The following is a 19,187-nucleotide window of genomic DNA, read 5'->3' as shown; positions in this document are numbered from 1 at the left end:
ACCCTGAGTTTGAGTTACCTTGTTCTGTGTGATGTGATGGGCAGCTCTGCTGTGGCTCTCTGGGATTTCCATGGCAACACTGCCCACGTTCAAATCAAACACCTGTATCGATCGGTCAGCGCCGCACGACAGCACAATGTCTGAATGCAGTTGAGGAGAGGTTACAACCTTTATATTATCAATGAAGTATAAAACAGCAAAGTGATTGCAGCCTTCACGGTGCCTGTGGAGGAAATAACTACAAATAAAAAAAAGGAACAATGAAAATATTTGCATGACATTTTCAGCCATTCATTGCAAATCTAACTCACTATCCCTGGAGCATGAACAAGAAACCCATAATAACACAATCTGGAAAATTGTACAAATGATTTGATATCTTTTTCCATGAGACATGTTGCCAAGCACAACATCGCTGCATTACCTAAAGCACAAGCATAAACTGTGCGGAACACATGACAGCTTTTGTGGTTCAGTGGATTTATTACTGAATAAATGTATTGTAAACCTTTTAATAGGGAGTGAACTGGAGACATTCCTGAAAATGACAGTAATACAGATGTGTTTTTTTTTTTTTTTTTTTTCAAAGATGGCGGAGATCAGTTGTTCCGCCCTTGGGACTACACGTGAGATCCGTATTAAGCATGGTTGTCTGAGGATGTCATTAAAAAGCACAATTCTGAGTTTGGAGATATGCTGAGCTAAAGCTAATCTTCTGGCTTTCTGGCCTGTCTCCACTAGACTGTCTCTGGAGGTTTACCTAAGGGATAGACTTAAATAATGTGCACTGTGAAGGTTTTGTCTGAAGGCAATTCCATAATACTGCAAGCACTAGTGAGCTGTGATCTCTGCTGGCTTCTTATGTGTGGTGATTTACCACGTTGACATGACAGTCCTCCTCCCTCAGTGGCACTTCATCTAATAAATAGTTTGAATAGGCCAGGTCTGCAATAAAGCAGCTTTTTCCCAGCTCTCACTGGGACCCCCAGCACAAACACGTTTTGGGTCACACCTGTCTCAACTAATCAATACCTCAACAGGTGCTCGGCGAGATCAAAAATGTGGTTGTTTCTGGGTCTTTGGGAAGGGGACACACTGTGTTAAGGGGAAAATCGGTAACATGATCTGAAAGGATACAGGAGAAAAAGTCATTGATGGCTGACATGGCAGTGATGTCAGTTCCTGACTTTGTGCTGAAACTTCTAACCAGTCTGGAGAAGCTTTTCTGCTCATACCTTCAAAGACACAAGAACAAGGAGAAATAGAGAGAGAGAGAGAGAGAGAGGGAAGGAAGAAGGAAGAGAGATGGAGAGAGGGAGGGAGAGAAAGAGGGAGAGAGAGAGAGAAGGAGCACATGTGTTAGTCACATGTCAAGTCAAGTAGATTTTATTGTAATTTCAACCATGTACACAGTTCACAGTGAAACAAAACAACTTCTCTCTGGCACCATGGTGCTACATGAAAACACAGTGCAGACAGGGCAACATTAGAGTGCACACTCTACAAACAAGGGCTACATAAAGTGCAGACACTGCATTAAGTGCAGTACATTTGAACAATATGTATAAGCACAAAAAAACAGAACGACAGAGCGTAAAAGACTTGGAGATAGAAGTACATTTCTGCAGGGTGTACATGTAAACAGTACAAGTATTGTGCACACTGATTCAAACCCATCACAGCTACCAGATTTCCACCATGGTCACTTCTAAGATTTCCATAACCAGATAGTTAGACAGTGGAAAGGGACAGCAAGTGATGAGTGATGGCTGGCAGTGGATTTCCATGTCCGGTTCTTGGCTGTGAGTTAAATGCCGATTACACATTAGTTACCTTTTATTGCTCTTCCAAGCCTGGTCTGAAATGTTAACCGCCAGAGTGGTTGTTTAACTAAGGTGGAAACAGAATAGCCTCCAGTTTTCACCACTTGTGTGGGTGACATGGAACAAGCACTAGCAGCTTATGGTACACGACCACACTCATCTGAGTGGTGTTACATGTCAGCACAGGGCTTGCGGGGTGTGTGTGTGTGTGTGTGTGTGTGTGGGGGGATGGGGGATTGACTGGAGACAGACACCAATCATATAACAGTAGCAGAAAAACGGATCCCATGGCCCAAGTCTAACAACAAAGCTGCAATTCTGGGTAAAAAAACGTTTGATGAAAAAAAAACAAAAAAACCTGGAGTGAGATGCCCATATGTGTGGGTTACGACGGAGTTAACTGCTGTGGCTTGAGGCGTCAAACCCTGGCGCTTAGAGGGGTTTTTTGGTGGCAAGCATTATGGAATCCTACAGGCCCTGGGCCAGACTGGGAGTCACACTGCTGGCACTGAACACAAGCCCTCATGACCACTGACTCCAGCTTCACCATGAGCAGAGACAGAGAAAGAGAGAGAGAGAGATAGAGAAAGAGAGAGAGAGACCTTGCAACTGTCTTCAGCATTGCACTAAAAGTCTCTGTGTCTAGTCCAAGCTACATCTACAATTCCAGCTAGCTTCTGTTGTTTTTGCTGATACATTTCTCCCGTGTGACTTTTAATGCAACAAAGGAAATACTTATGAACTTATGATCCTAGGACTTATCCTAGCCTGAGAACTGAACCCACAACCTCTGTAAGGCTAGAGCCACTGCCATTGCATTAGCATCTCAGCTAGAAGGGCTGAGCCAACATGAGTGCAGGGCTGACAGTTCTCCTCAGCAACCCTTCAGTCAGTCTGTCTAGAACTGCAATTTGGACATTTGTGCTTTACTGCGTCAAGCAGTTGACTGACGCGTAGGCAGATCGTTGACGTGTTTGTTTTTGGTTGTTGCAGTTGGCTGATTTTGCGTTGGCCAAGTTTTTTCAGGCACAGCGATAGCGCGTCAAAACCACTTATCGGCATTTGGATTTTTAACTTCAGATGACACTTCAGAAGATGACTCGTCTCCAATAGTGAGACACTTCTTCATGGTGGTCTTTTTTTAAATCCTCTAAGCGTTTCACACCAAGAACAGACTGAACTTGTTTGAGACTTCATCAACAGGAAAAGTGAACAAATGCCTGTCTTTTGGGTATTCCCCTCCATTTAGTTTTTCACACTTGATGTTTATGTCCAAGACACTTTCCATGGAACAGGCCTCCACTAACCTCCAGTAAAAATATGTTAAACAATGCCTTCTATAGTCCTGGATGTGCCCCAAATTGCCTTTTGTATGTATATATGTGCATGAATATGTCTGTATTTACAAAAGTATACCCTGATGTATCTCTAAAAATAGATTGTTTAAAGTCACGTCCAAGTATGTACACTGTATGTGTTTGTGATGGTATTTTACACAGAGAGAACTACGCTGGGACAATTTATCAAACACAACTAGTATGAGTTGAAAATATCATCTTGGCCTTCCAGGAAAAGTGCATGGGAATGTGATTCCAGGACTGCGAGGGGCCTGGGCGTCAAGAGAAAGCGTGGACGGTCTGCTCGCATACCTCTTGATGTCATCACGAGTGGGGTCTAGGTGAGAGAGGAAGAGGTGCACAGAGGAGCCCGAGGCCAGCAGCAGAAACTTGTCCAGGTAGTAAAACTGCGCACTTCGGACAGGTTTGGAAAAGCGGTCCCTTCCCTGAGGAGAGACATGCCAAAGATGTAACAGAGGACAGAAACCTGTTTACAACCACACTGTGCGTCTTATTCTTACACATGTCTGGGGCTGTTTCTTTATCTGCCCCCTCTTTCATCGACAGTAAAAGTAATCACCCCTAAAATGAGAGTATTACACAGCTCCTTGAAGCACAAAAGAAGAAAAGGTACACACAAGGCCCTTAAAGACAACAATTCAATACCACTTCATGTGCATTTAATGAGGCTGTTGCCCAAAAATGTCCTTCAGCTGGCATGCCCTTCCTCTCTGAAACCAGCTCGGGCAGTGTCTGCCGAGGACCTAAAGACTGCAGGAATTTTTCCCTTTTTTTCCGTGTGGAAAAAGGGAATCATGAAAGAGAATCCTCCAGACTGGATGGGAGAGAAGTGGTGCCCTCATCAGCGCGTGGCCTGTTTTGTAACAGTAATGTGTTTCTCTTTACCAGGGAGACAAAAGAATGAGGGAGAAAGAGAAACAGACAGCAGAGGGACTAGAAAGAAGAAAGAAAGAAAGAAGGGGAGGGGAAAATGGTAAAATCCTAATGATGCTAAAGACAAAAAGGATGATTAGATAATAAGCTTCACTGGCCAACCCACCACCTATTATCATATGGCTAAGCAACACTTATCCTTAAAAACAGGAAAGCAACAAACAGGTTTAGAAGTGTTTTCTTGTTGGGTCACACCAGGAAGCGCAGCAAACATATGTGTGCTCTCTTGACATTCTCTTCCATACCCATCTTTAAGTCTTCCATACCCATCTTTAAGTCTGTCCTACATTATCTTTAAATCGGACAGCAAGACAGCCATGTGCTGCCTCCCTCAGACTCCTCCCCCTGTTTATAGTCATGAAATGTGTTTCTTTATTCTTCTTGCAGCCAAGGTACTTAAATCACTTTGATATAACACATATCAAAACATATACACTCCGGCCAACAGGCACATGGCTGGAATCCCAATGACCTGTCTAAAGACGCATCTGAAATTAACAATCCGGCCTGGCTGCAGTTGAGACGCGGAGGCATAAACTAATTGCCCTGGGACTTCTGGGAAAGTGTGCAGTCCAGCGAGGACGTTTCGGAAAGGGGGTGTGGGGGTGGGGTTGGCGGGGGCTCTGCACGTGCTCAGGGGCGCTGGGCCTGGACGAGAGGCCGGTGCAGATGTTTGAATGTGACACAGTCAGGATTTGCAGCCAGGACCCCCCTGACCCTCAGCCCTTTGCTCACTTCTTCCAACAAGCTCTACTCACACCAAAGGCCAGGGGAGGGAGAAAGAGCGAGAGAGAGAAAAAACAAAACGGAATAGGGCAATATTAATAGCTTCCATGTCTGCTTGGTTAGACTTGTCAGACAAACAAAAATATTACATCAGACTCCAGAACTAAAAAAAAAAAAAAAAATGAAAGGCCTTTGGGGGGCTTGGTTCCCATGAGGGACTTTTGTGACTTGTGACTTCCATTAAAAAACGGAATACAAGTGAGCAGGAATGAAATTGGCTTTGTTTTTAATGAAGTCACACAGGAAACAATGATGGGCCAGCAGCAGGATGAGGGCCAGCCCTGCTTTGGGAAGGTTACCATGATAAGGGTGGGCTCTTTGCTTCCAGCAGCCCATATGCGGAGGCTCTGGTCCTCTGATGCACTCAGGAACCAGCCGCAGCTGTGACTCCAGCAAACGCTGCTCACTGCCTTGTTGTGACCTGCGGAAGGCAAACACACCATTAAGAAAGCAAACACGTGAGGTAGAGGTATTAGATGACCATATTCATACTCACAATTCATCCCCTGAAGAGAATGACATTAGATTTCTTTCAGCTTGGCCAAAGGCAATTGAATGTATTTTAGAAATATCATCAAATCCTCAAGCCATAGGATAAACTAGTCAGAATAACATAGTCTACAAGGCCACAGCCACAGGAAGTCAACAGGAGATGCAGGCCTTCACCTCATATAAGCGGCCAGACGAGCAGTCTTCTCACCTCTGCTGCCCCCTAGTGGAGCTATGCAAAGCCACATCCGTTCTCTGCAACTAAGAAGAGCAATCGGAAGTGTGCAGACCAAACATGTCCCCAAAACATCCTTGACCTATGTTGTTTTTCCCGAAGGATTTGTCAGCGCAGTGTTCCCGGTAACAATCCAGAACACACTGTACCGTCTGTCAGCCTTCAGATCAGGAAGCAAGTTCAGAAATGTAGGATTCTGTGGTAGAATTCTTCCAGACAGCCCTTTAAATCAGAGCGTTTCCCCCTCCAGAAGAACACTCTTAGTCATTATGGCCTGGACAGATCAAGGGGAAAAAGCAGAGACTCGGTCCCTCCTGTGTCCCCCCCAAACCCCCCCCCCCATCCCACCACCACCCTCCCCTGGGCCATGTGGGGTGAGTGGCTCACTACAACTAAATGTTTTGGAGCGATGGAGATTTGATCTGTGCAGGAATGTGCAGCTGCTGCTTCTCCTGTCACCCCCTTCTCTCTCTCTCTTCTTGATACCTCAATGGCTAACACAGGAGCAACGGCAAGCCACGCGCGTCCGGCCAGCTTTGAAATTGAGACTGCCCTGGCTGAGGGAGAGCGAAGGAGCCCTGGCAGGATGCTGCCGTAGAAGAGAACTGGAATTGTTCGGCTGCGGTGCAGACATGACTGCCTTGTGACAGCGGGATTAAGCCAACAACAACACCATGCCTGTGATCGCGTGTTCGCACATCTGCAGTAAAAACCACCACCAATGCCACTCGCACAAGAGCCATATTTCAACATAAACACATTAAAATACCCCTAGTGAACACTGAATAAAGCCATTCCCTCTCATCTTCTTTGTTTCCCTCTCCTTGGCTGTCCTCGCCTGCTTGCACCATCTCCTACAAAGCTGGCACTACCTAATAACATACGTTAAGTAGCACAGCTGGCTGTGCATGTGGAACAGCAGTTCTTTACTCAGCTGCATGTACAACTTCTCAGCTCCCTAAGATCACCTGAGTGAAACCAAAGAAGCGCAATGATCGGTTATCGGCAGTATTATCCACAAATATGAATGATTCTGCTTTTGTACATTTCCACAAACCTCTTTTGTCCAACACCAGTGGTTTGAAACAAAACAATCAATCAAACAAACAAACAAAATCAACATGCAGCAAAAGCAGAACAAACATGCCCTGGAATTGTTATAGTTTTCATGATGCAGTTCTGGCAGTTCTGCTCAAATTTGTTTCCACTTCCTGTTATCATAAATGTACCAAAAGACTGAACTCTGAATGGTCTTCATGAGTGAATGATCTACAATAAAAGGGATGAAGTAAAGTATAGAGAGAAATGTTTTAACTAAAAAAAAAAAACTGTCAAACCAATTTTGTACTACCGTCAACTTTGGAGGCTACTGCTCTTTTAGAAGGTTTACATTTTCCAGGTAAAGTATCACTCTCAGGCAAGGGCATAAAAGCAGCATCACAAAAAAAACATAACTGAATTCTGATACTTAATGATATCACTTTTATCACCAGACCATCAATCCAAGTAGTAAAAACCATCATTCAGGGTTGTAAAACAAATATGAAATATGTGTTTGATCTTACTCTGTCGGAATTAGTGCACATTTGGTTCAGTGGGCCACAGAGGGGGGAGCACAAAAACAATTCCAATGCAACTACTTGGATTCTCATCAGGGCCCTAACTCTCCATGGATGAGATGCATGATGATTGACATGGGCGTGAGCTGGTGCTTCAATAAATAATGGCATAGACTAAGAGGGTCTGTGCCACCTGGCCCCTCTCCCTCAAGAAATCCCATTGGGGAGACACTGTTGGGGGGCGGGGGTTGGGGGTGCTGGGGGGGATGACATATGGCCCAGAGTAAAACATACAGCGCAGCACCAAAATAAACACAAGGCCAAGAGAGCCCACACCAATACCTGTGTAGACAGATGGGCTGCCTGAGAGGGAACACTTGTACAATAACACTGATGAGTCTCCAAGACCACACAGGACCTGCTTTCCATTTCCTGGGAGAGAGAGAGAGAGAGAGAGAGAGAGAGAGAATGAAAGAGAGCGAGAAGGTGAATAAATCATCATCAAGTGATCATCATCAGGTTCAGCAACTTAACCACTTTTGGGTCAAATACTAATAATACACCTGAAGCGTGGCTAATAACATGAGAAAGAAACACCAGAAATATCTGAGTCTGGGGTTAATGTCTGCAAACATGCCTCTATAAAACTCTCAATGCCATTTTATAACCCTGGAACTGGGCTCCTAACATCTGCGATGCTGGTTTGTGCTTTAAGTGGGAGAAGACAGGGGGTTGCCAAGCCTGGAGTGGCAGGGAACCCATTTAGTTTTTCCTAAGGTTGCAAACCATTTCTTTTATTTGTCTGACCTAAATGGAGACGCAAGGCTGTAAGTGGTTAGTCACGTGCGGTCAATTCAGTGTGTGTGTGTGTGTGTGTGTGTGTGTGTGTGTGTGTGTGTGTGTGTGTGTGTGTGTGTGTGCATCTCTCTCTCTCTCTGTGTGTGTGTGTGTGTGTGTGTGTGTGTGTGTGTGTGTTATTGTATCAGACTTACCTGAGTACTGTAGACAAAAGACTGGTGTGTGTGTTGGAGAGGCACTCAGAAGCGTGTGCTGAGCTGAGGGAGCAGCCAGGCCTGATGGGTACTCACGGAGGAGACCATCACTGACGTGGGAACATTCACACAAGCAGAGAAAGCAGACATGTTTCTAAGGCTACAAAAATATTTACTGAAATGATTTGTAGTAGAGACTCTTTTCGTGTTACGGTCAGGAGTACTCACATCTTTTTGGTTGTCTTAGTAGGCCTTTGGGTTTTCTTCTGAATGTTGGTTTTGGGTGTAAACATTTTTCTCCTAAAAAGCAAAACATTGACTTCAATGTTGCTTACAGTTACTGTTGCAATACAGCTGAGTGATGATATGATCATTCTTAGACATGCCATAGACATAGGCATTCTTTGAACTGCCATAACAAGTGACATATGAATAATGTTACGAATGTACTTCATTCATCTGGACCTTACAAATTTACGATATGTATTTCTACATATGCTTTAGAGCACAAAGAATATGAAAAAGCAGAAATCTGAGGACAAAACTCTCTAGAAACACGTGGAGTGACCTCAACGCCAATGACCAATAATCTCCGTGGTCCATTTACATGCCATGAACAGATCAAATTGGTTCCGATGCCATCAGTACAATGTGGAACATATTATACTTCCATACAAAAGATGTCACTTTAGATATTTTGTTTTCATTACAGCGCTTGTTATTATGTAAAGGCAAAGTTCATGTTCCTTTGATCAAGAGAAGACTTAAAATCTAATAAATCAAAGTAACATTCTGATCAATTGAGACAGTTTCCAACCCCTTTGGTCCCTTTTTCCGTAACCACATGCTCTTGAACTGAAATATAGAGTTTGATCAATGATGTTACTCACTGAGAGCACACTGCATATCCAGATGATTTCACCTGTGTGTGAAACACAACTGATTGGTCCTTCACACCACCTGGCTTGCCAGGGCCTAAGGAGGACAGAGAGAGAGAGAGAAAGAGAGAGAGAGACAAAGAAAGAGAGAGAGAGAGAAAGAAAGAGAGAAATATTTTTACAAAAGAAAAATCATTGGGTTGCCATGTCATTAAAGCACTAATAGGAAGTACAAAGAAAATGTCAATGTAATTCGCTATGCTGTGTTCAGAACAATGTGTGCCATTCATCAATGACTGATTGACTGCTTCCTGCATCAAGGTGTAAACCTGCTAAATGAAATCACTTTTTCCAGGTCATTATTTTATTATTTTAAAAACTTGCCTGCTGGTCATAGCAGGACACATGCTAAATAGTTGGTATGCTGGAATGAAAACTAAATGTGACTCGTGTCACATGTCACTCAATTAGCTACACAATAGCACATTTTCAATAAAATGCCAACTACCATATTCATGGATTTCTAATAAAAACAAAAATATATAGTTGGATTTAATTCCCTTCCTGTTGAAAGGAGTGATCAACTTTAAGCGTGGCCTGACTTGAACCTCAGACTTTCTGCTCAACCCGAGGGCTGAAACTGAGCCCCTGACAACAGCAGGTATGCAACTCAGGATGGGTCCAACTCAGGATGGGCCTGGAAGCCTCCCAAGAATAATTAGCCAATTCAACCGGAGCCGCAGGGAATGCGTAACAGTAGCAGGGCCAAGGGTACTAGGACGCTGTCTGAGCCATCAAGGACCCTCTCTTCCTGTGTGCTGTACGCTTTTTTAAAAAATATATATATTTCCTTTGCAGTGGTGCCTGGAATTGACCTGGGGGGAAAAGTGGGACACAGCTGGTGACCTGGGTGTGTCAGGCGCTGAGGGCTGCGGCCTGTGATGGGTGAAGGAGGTGGGGGAGGGTGGTGGTGGTGGTGGTGGGGGTATCGGTGGGTTGATGGGTGAAACAGTCGGACAGCTTTCCCTGACGAGAGAAAATTAATATGCATTGCTGGCGACCTCACCCCCATCTCCGCTGGTACGGGCTGAGTGCAAACGGATAGAGTGGGTGAGAGCAGAGAGAGGAAGAGCGGCAGCATCTGTCTGCATGCCACCTTCACTGGATTTCACCCAATCCAACAGTTTCCACAACAAGAGACCGTTTCATAGTTACTGTTGGAAGACGAGTCGGAAAATCATGAGAGGAAACAAATAGCAGTGCATCTGAAAGAAATGATTGAAACGATTGAACACGGTGCAACTTCTTGCGGCTTGAGACAACTACTTTGTCAGGCACGAAAAAAAAGGGGGAAACAGTTTGACTTACAATATGCATGTCAGGAATAAGAGCCCTTTGAATCTATGTATCCTCTTATCCTTTGAAATCTCATTTTACATTTTTGTGCAGTAAACTTGAATTGTTACTGTGGTTTGTTGCATGCCTGGATAACATTTGCTATGAAGGCCATGAGTTATGTTCTCCAGGGAGAAAGTATGGAACATTCCTAAATCAGTAGGAAACAATATCAAAAGCAGAATGCACCCATCGGCTGGCATTTTAACTCCTTAACTTCCGTGGGTTGTTGAACATACTTAAAAGTCCCCTCTTAAAATTCCATGATTTCTAGCCTTGGTGAACCCAGAAAAACCTGTTGGCACATTTTAATTTATTCTGCAGGTACATCCGGATTTCTCACATTGGAGCCGATTTCACCAAAAACCCAGGAACCAATCACAATTGCTTATCTGTTATGCATACAATTACATGGGAGGATGGTTGACACTAAAAATGGCTGCGCTGGTGGTGTCACTTATAAACAACAGGGATGTGTTTCTTTTCTTTGTAACTGAATAAACAACTGCATAAAACCTTTATATACGAGAAAGATGCGGTTGCTGTTCATATTGGCATAGAGCTTTCACAAAAAAAAACAGGCAAACCCAGAAAGTAGGAAAAGGCCTTAGACAAGCGCTAATTTATACACTAGCGTGTTTTACAAATGAGCAAATAGCCAAGATTGCAGCGCGAGTAGAAGAGACATGGAGGCAGACTGGGGAGACGGCGAGGTTGGGGGTGTAAATATTTGAGGTTTTCTGGTGTTGCGTTAAAGTCATGCACCAGCTCCTAAGTCACCCCCACACACACACACTCTACTCCACCCTCACACACACACCTTCTCCACACACACAGACACACACAATCACAGCAGCAGGTCCAAATCTCCTCTCCACCTCCCCTGCTCCTGATCTCCAAACAGCACATTTCTTAGGTCTGTGTGTAATCACCAGGCATAAACCACTGTCTGAGCTACTGTCTCCAGCAGAGCTGGCTCTGGAGCTGCCAAAAGCTAACGAGACCCACGATCACACACACACACACACACACACACACACACACACTTAAAACAGGCTGTCTCCCACCTCAAAGAGCTGCAAAGCCTCCACAAAAACAAAATAACAAATCACTGCACTTTAAGCAAGGACGAAAATAGAGGACAATAGAGGCTTGTCACGAGGACGTGTGTTGCTGTATGCAGACCGTTCAATGCATTTATGGCATAATAGCAGGGAGTGTATTAATAGGTCCTAAGAAAATCTGGCGATGACAGACATCAACAAAGTATAAATCTAGGATAATACATGAGTGGAAAAGACTTCATCCAAACATGACCACTAGCGTGGTAATACTTTCCAACAAAGTGGCTTTTAAACGAGCTTTTTTGGTGTACGTGCGCTGGGTATGGGGGTTTCATTGAGGCTTTCACTACGTTAAAAATGTGGTGTTGGCGACACATACCTGCTTTCTTGGGGGGGTTGGGGTCTCTTCTTGTAAGCTCAGCGTTCAGAGGGGAAGTGGGCATCGGTGGGAAGCTGAAAGGGAAAGGGATGGTGTTGGGGGTGAAGAAAAGTTCCATTACTGGAAACAACCAAGCTCTGCATTTTCCAAGCTCCGTGTGTCTCCAGCTGCGTGACATCCACTCTTTCAGCACTGCAATGCGGCTGAGTCATACAAAAAAAAAGCCGTCGGCCTGGTGCCAGCTTCTGTTGAAACAATGAAAACAGCACGCTTTGGGGGGGCTGAGGACAAACGCTTTGCCCCATGCCAGGCAAAGCCATAAAGCACCCTCACATGCCCCCATCCTCTCTGTGCCAGCTGGGTGCCAGTGGAGCCTTGGTGAAAGAGGGAAGAGTGTGGCAGAAAAAGACTTTCATTGTGTCTGGTCTAATGAGTACAGTCAACATCCCCAATTACCACAAATAAACTGTGCCCAAAGAAGTTAGGCACTTAGCATAATTGCCCATCATGAGGTCTCAGAGGAGGGGAAACCAGTGCCTGAGCCTGACGCAGTTTTGGTGCCTGACGGAACGTGCTGAACAGCATTTCTGACACACTTGAGCATCCCGTTTGCATTTCCATTCATTCCTTCATTCACTAACTCATCTGAGGCCTAACGTGCAAACGTTGTGTACGCCATGCTCACGCTCAACTGTGTCAAGAGTGAAGCGAAAGTGAGAATGTGCGGTCCTCCGTTCCAACTTCATGTCTGGCGTATGCACATTTATGGTTGCAGTCAGCTGGAGATACTATGCAGTGCTACTAATATTACAAGTTTGTTTATGTGTCTGTAAGCCCACATGTGAAAACTATTACTCTACAAGTATTCACACAGTATTGACACATGGGCCTTATTGGGCATAGCAACACATTGTGGTGTATGCCGTTAAATAAATGGAAATGGAAGCATGCTCAAATACAATGCTATGCAATACTGAGTCTACTATATTTTTAGAGGATATGGCTAATGGCAAAAAAATGCTGTATAACATGTATGTAAAGATTTTTTTATTCCATGATGATGACTGGGTTATCACTTTAGAACTATCCTGTGCTTAGTGAGGTCTGGCTTTACAGTGTTATACTGTGAGGAATCACACATTTGCCCATTCACTGTGATGATAATGCATGTACTAGTGCAGGCTACATTTCTCATGGATCAGGATGCTTTCTATGACGTTTAGTCATGCCTGATATGACTTTCCCATGTGTGGTGTTCACTTGTCAACAGTTTGACATTTTGGCAGGTCATAATTATGACCGTTGCGCAGCGAAGCGGCGGTCATCTAGGTTTAGTCAGATTTTTTTTTTTCTTTTTCGCATGTCCAAATTTCCGTCAAGGATTCCCGGGACACTGAAAGACCGGGGTACACAAAACTTGGTAGGCATGTAACCCCATATGGATAGCATGGAACCATCGTTTTTCGTTTTGATCTGTAGCCCCCCCACTGGACTGGACCCCCCGAAAGGAGGGTAGGGCAGACACAGTTTTCTGTGAATATCTCGAGAACCGTAGGGTTTAGGAGGACCTTTTTTTTTTTTGTATGTTGATCTAAAGGGGCCATGTCAACCCATTCCATAACCACTCATTTCATGTATAGCGCCACCTAGTTAAACACAAAAAAGTAAAAATGAGGTGTGCATCGCAGGTATCTGTGACCTAACATAGTCAAAACTGCACAAAATTGGAAGTGTAGGATCATTATGACACCCTCTGAATGCACGCCAAGTTTCATGGAATTCCGTTCATGGGGGGGCCACACAATAAATTAATTTATGTTACTATACACCAACTGGCCTGTAGGTGGCCGGAGACAGATTTCTGTGAATATCTCGAGAACCGTAGGGCCTAGGAGGTCCACCTTTTTTTTCGTATGTTGGTCTTAAGGGGGCATGTCAACCTATTCCATTACCACTTATTTCATGTATAGCGCCACCTAGTTAAAAATTAAAAAGCAAAAAATTAGGTGTTTTCATCACAATATCTCTGGCTGACATGGTCAAAACCGCACGGAAGTGTAGGATCATTATGACACCCTCCGAATGCATGCCAAGTTTTGTGAACTTTCGTTCATGGGGGGCCTTACAATAAAATAATTTATGTGTACATTTAGTGACCTACACCAACAAGGATTCCCGGGACACTGAAAGACCGGGGTACACGAAACTTGGTGGGCATGTAACCCCACATGGGTAGCATGGAACCATCGTTTTTCGTTTTGATCTGTAGGCCCCCCGCTGGACTGGACCCCCCGAAAGGAGGGTAGGGCAGACACAGTTTTCTGTGAATATCTTGAGAACTGTAGGGCCTAGAATGACCAATTTTTTCCGAATGTTTGCCTTCAGGGGTCATGTTAACCCATTCCATATGCACACATGTGCATAAACAGATACACACGCACACATACATTCACAGTAATCATACGTATGACACATACTCACACAGTAGACATATGTACGCATGCATGCACATGCACAAACACAGGCACATAATGTACGCAGGCACACACACACACACCCACACACAAACACAAACATGTACACGCACACATGCACACATGCACACAATTCAAGAATTTCTCAGAATTATGAACAGGCAAGATGGGGGTGGGGTTGTATAAAATGAATTTTACATGTGAAATCTATGAACTAATCATGTTTTGGTACTTGTTGTCTAGAAGATACCAGTGAGAATTGGGTGTGGATAATGCAATTTAGTGCGACAGTTAGAATCATAAAGGCCTTTCAGCGTGATTTATTTTTGTGGAAAAAATGTGCTGGACTGGGCGGCGGTCATATTTTGTACCGCTCTGCGGTACATCTAGTTATATATTGCATTGTATGTGTGTGTGTGTGTGTGTGCACAGCAACACAGCTTCAAGTGTACTCTACATTTTAGTATGCTTTCTATACAAGGCTTTGTACAAGAGGCCCCTGGTCTTAAATTTGAAACTTCTTGTGCTTCCTAGAAACAAGAAACTAAGTATGTAATATGGATGCAGCCTGCACACCAAGTTCAGACACAAGAGAGAGCAATCAGCGAACGTCACCTGGGCACCACTGAAAGCTCCTGCCCAGGGAAGGCCTTCTCAAGCTGGGAGCAGAGACCATCCAGCTGCCCTGGAAGCCTGATGTCCCACAGTGCCATGCGTGGCTCAAACAGAGAAGTCACCACACAGTGTATCTACAGAAGGAAGAAAAAAACAGCAACACATAGAGGATGAAAGTGTGTGTGTGTGTGTGTGTGTGTGTGTGTGTGTGTGTGTGTGTTTAGTGGGCGAGGGAGCGTTCATCAAATGCTGCACTGCTTCATGGCCTCTCAGAGGGAGTAGGACAACCTATTTTTCTTGCAGGAAGGAAACCGCAGCCAGATCTAGTAAATCCTTTACGTCTCAAATAATCATGGCAGCACGAAACCATAAACTACTAATTGCAGCACTATAAAAATACCATAGGTTCTATAGATGTGAACTCCAAGACAGTTATCAGGATTAACTGCATGGAACAATAACAAATATGTATAATTTCACATACACATTTGATTCACGTGACTTTCGTACAGAGTCGAGTTTCAGCAATAAAAAAGCTCTGACAGCATGAGAAAGGAGTAACATACTGTAGAGAGTCTGACTGATGGAAAATATACAGTAATAGGTCTTAGCAGAGAGAGAGAAGGTCAGACAGTAAACATGAAAGCAGGCAATTAATGTCATTTCAGCACGGGATACCACTCCAGTTCCAGGATACACCCTTAAATGAAATTACTTACATTACAGTCTGTCTGGGTGACAGCCAAGGATCCAGCCAAGGTGATGCTAAGGTCGGGATAATCTTAAAGACAAGAGCCAAGACTGATAAGACATTTTTCTAATCACACCAAGAGATGTCCCATTATATGATGAATGTTATGGTGATATGATATGATATAGTGAAATGCTGGTCAATCTTGGTTGTTTGTTTTACACACATACCGGTACACTCTCTCTCTCTCTCACACACACACACACACACACACACTTTACATGGGAAACCTTTAAAGTGGAAGGCCATGAGGAGCTCTGAAGAAGCCAAGTTCACTAGGTACAAGCCATCAGAGCTGCCTATCCACAAACAGCCACCGTCTCTGTAGGAGACAGAATCACTGAGATCAGTAGCAGCATAGGATCTGTTTTCAAAGAGACACTGATGGAAAAAGGAGATACCATAACACCATGGGAAAGGGGGGTGGGGGGCTGCTGCGACGGTTAGCTGGAAGCACTCATGGGCCCACTGAAGTTTTGGAGCTTCATCCAGCCTTGGATCTGCCTCAGCGTGAAGGCTGCATAGGTCTACTGTAAATCACGTTCTGGAAAGCTGGCCGGTCGACTCATTCGTGCTGCCGTCTAAACAAAAGCAGTGTGGCAGAAGCGATGGGGTCTGGCTAATCCACAGTGATTCACGGCCTTGAGTCCCAAAAAACCGCCGGCTCAGCTAGACAGGGAAGATATGCCCAGCAGACAGGCCACAGAGTAGCGGGCAACCCTCAAAGATTCCATGCTCAAAAAATTACTCTCACTATAACCGAAACAAAAAGCCCAGATACTGTCACCCTTACATAAATGGGTATCAGAACCAGAGGGGGAGAACAGAAAAAGGGCGGTTTCTGTCCCATGTGCCCTGGCTAGATCAAAGAGGGGAGGCTGTATTCCCCATTATTTTGGCAGTGGGGAATGTGTTCAAGTTGATACTCAGCTAATTCTTGTGACCACCTTACTGTGTGTATTTGCCCCTTTTTGGTCATCTTTAATACCAGAAAGATGGAAATCACAACCATATCTCCATAGGCCAGCTCATGTAAATGTTAGGGCTATTAACCATAGCGGTTCATTTGGACTTCAGAAATGAACTCCAGGCCTATAGTCTCCGGTCCAAAAGCTCACACAGGGTAGAAAAGGCCCGTGTCCTTGTAAACCATGGCAACAGCTGCTGTTTTGACAGCTTGGGACTGTTAACCTTGCTTTAACTGCCCTTTAATACAAGGTTTCCTGCAATTGCTATGGAAACATCCATACCTAATTAGTGTCTGCGACATGTATGTGCAGGAGCAATTTCCAAACCTTTGTGACAGCACGATATGTGTGTGTGTCCGTGAATGAATAGTCACATTACATATTGTCATTTCTTACACTAGATTTCCCTGGAACACTCACTCCCTATGGAAGAAAAGACAGCAAAAGGAGAAAGAAAGGAGGGGGAAATACTTGACCACATGGATAGATAAACAGCTACTCAACTGGAAAAGACATGAGATGGATCCATTAAATTGCCTAATAGAGCTTTAATAAACACAATATTCACTCTCAGTGCCCCATAACTTTCCCTTGAACTTTCATCCCTGTCACCTCCCCTGCCCATGGATCCATCAAAATAGAGGAGACATTATTCTGGATTTTGTACCTCTCCTCTGTGTGTCTTGAATAAGGCTTAAATGTGAAGATTCCCAAAACTGGCTTTACTGTTTCAACTATCACACCATCCCCTGTAGTTGCTGGAAAGAGAGACACATAGTAAGTGCTTATTCCCAAAGAACAGATATATTGCTTCCCAAGATAATGTAGAGAAGAGTCAAACCTCAATTGGATAAAGTTTCATAAAACATAATGTTCCATAATATATTTTTATGGCAAAGGCCTGTAAATATGACAGAAGTGGTAGATAACTGCATCCATCCAAAACCTGATATCCCTGCTGTCTGTTGTGCTTGGCTCTCCTGAATCCTCCTCTGTTTTTGTTCTATGTTATGTAAATCCAGTTTCGTTACCAAGCGACATTTGTAATCATCCAGGACAGTGTGATGCCAAACCTTGACAGACACACAGAGCCCATGTGTTAAAAATTACAGACTCGCAATGGCAGTGTGTGTCCAACATGGCTGAGTGTGTGTTCATTCAGTTGTGTCTGTGTGTATTTGCCACACCTGTCCATCAGAAGATCCAGTGATCAGTTGCTTACTGTCCTCAGTGACATAAACACTTAACAGTGGGCAACCTGCAAAAAAAAAAAAAAAAACTGTGTATATTCTAGAAAATGTCACAATACTGAATCCATGCTAATGTCTCTCCACATGCAAAAATACAAAACATACAGCAATATCCTGAAGCTTTAAAGCAGGCTTATACTAACCACATACCTGAGAGTACAGCAGATTGATAAAGTATCTCCTCTTTTGCCAAATCCCAGACCTAGCACAACAGAAAGTCAAGGGATAATGATAAGGATGTATGACTATACTACAAAGACTGCAATCAGAATTAAGACTACCAACAGAGTCAAGAAACTATGTAATACATGCCCTTACAAACCTTAAATGTTCTGTCTTCTGAAGTGGAGACAAGAATGTTTGTGTCCCATGGGAAAAACACTGATGCTGTCACAGGCCCTAGGTGGCCCTTTAACACAGCAAGGACTTCTTCCTTCTATGTGGGTGAGATGTGGGTAAAGCAACATATAACTGTACATATTTATCCTGAATATACTTTTTTGATGAAAATAGGATTTATTCATTGGGGTGAGTGAATTATAGATAACCTACCTTGGAATTCAGAATATAAATTTTGGAGCCTGCGCAAACTGATACCTTCTTATCCAAAGAGCAGAAGGAAAGATGCACTACTTTACCAAGAAGTGTTCCAATAACTGTACCTGAGACAATTGCACCTTGAAAAAAAATATTGTAAAATTACCCAAACAAATTAATGTAGGCCTAATCAAATGTTCTGCCCATTTCCAGAACCCATTCCCATGCTGCAGTCATGTTCTCTACATTAGTGGACCTGTCATAAGGTGTTCTTAAATTGTATCACTAGAGGGCAACATTAAGGCACTGTTCAGTGGGAATTTACTGTTAGAATGGTAGGCCTGTCACTATCTTTGAAGATGTCTTCTTGTTAGTCTTAAACATTTATCTTGATAAATGTGGCATCAGCCACATACTGTATCACTGACCAACTTGACACTGCAAATGAAGGCTAGGTAGGCAGTGGATATGATGTAGCAATGTGATGCTAATTACCCTCTCTTGCTTTTCTGTAGCAACGTGCAACATCCCAGGCTATCACATAATCTTCGGAGGCAGAGCAAAGCATAAGGGGGTCTCTGTTCTTCCCAAACGAAATAGCGGATACATTGCCATGATGACCAGTAAGATGCAAAGGTTTCTGTCAGTACCCAGAGGAGAGAAAGCTAAGACGGATAAAACATAAAAAAGTCAAAATAATC

General features: G+C 43.8%; 1 protein-coding gene across 6 annotated transcripts in view; it reads right to left on the bottom strand.

Moving 5' to 3' along the window:
• The window catches only part of wdr27 (WD repeat domain 27), a 54,996-nt gene that overhangs the window by 35,054 nt on the left and 755 nt on the right, over nucleotides 1-19,187 (bottom strand). For 3 of the 6 annotated variants that reach the window (XM_048270534.1, XM_048270538.1, XM_048270537.1), the window contains exons 2-20: nucleotides 18,982-19,126; nucleotides 18,502-18,626; nucleotides 18,272-18,385; nucleotides 18,100-18,151; nucleotides 17,887-17,957; nucleotides 17,646-17,772; nucleotides 17,367-17,457; nucleotides 15,953-16,053; nucleotides 15,700-15,761; nucleotides 14,981-15,114; nucleotides 11,892-11,965; nucleotides 9,066-9,150; nucleotides 8,404-8,475; nucleotides 8,176-8,285; nucleotides 7,526-7,615; nucleotides 5,200-5,321; nucleotides 3,473-3,606; nucleotides 1,138-1,235; nucleotides 19-140 (exon numbers count right to left, since the gene is read on the bottom strand). In XM_048270534.1, coding sequence (XP_048126491.1) covers nucleotides 19-140; nucleotides 1,138-1,235; nucleotides 3,473-3,606; nucleotides 5,200-5,321; nucleotides 7,526-7,615; nucleotides 8,176-8,285; nucleotides 8,404-8,475; nucleotides 9,066-9,150; nucleotides 11,892-11,965; nucleotides 14,981-15,114; nucleotides 15,700-15,761; nucleotides 15,953-16,053; nucleotides 17,367-17,457; nucleotides 17,646-17,772; nucleotides 17,887-17,957; nucleotides 18,100-18,151; nucleotides 18,272-18,385; nucleotides 18,502-18,626; nucleotides 18,982-19,126 — 1,929 coding nt within the window. Of the gene's footprint in view, nucleotides 1-18; nucleotides 141-584; nucleotides 653-1,137; nucleotides 1,236-3,472; nucleotides 3,607-5,199; nucleotides 5,322-7,525; nucleotides 7,616-8,175; nucleotides 8,286-8,403; nucleotides 8,476-9,065; nucleotides 9,151-11,891; nucleotides 11,966-14,980; nucleotides 15,115-15,699; nucleotides 15,762-15,952; nucleotides 16,054-17,366; nucleotides 17,458-17,645; nucleotides 17,773-17,886; nucleotides 17,958-18,099; nucleotides 18,152-18,271; nucleotides 18,386-18,501; nucleotides 18,627-18,981; nucleotides 19,152-19,187 lie in introns of those variants that run through there. The other 3 variants (XM_048270535.1, XM_048270536.1, XM_048270539.1) reach the window with 3 other exon arrangements.

The sequence above is a fragment of the Alosa alosa genome, chromosome 18 (assembly GCF_017589495.1).
Source record: "Alosa alosa isolate M-15738 ecotype Scorff River chromosome 18, AALO_Geno_1.1, whole genome shotgun sequence".
Classification (NCBI taxonomy): domain Eukaryota; kingdom Metazoa; phylum Chordata; class Actinopteri; order Clupeiformes; family Clupeidae; genus Alosa; species Alosa alosa.
Note: the sequence above shows the minus strand (reverse complement) of the source record. Positions and strands in the feature narration are given on the sequence as shown.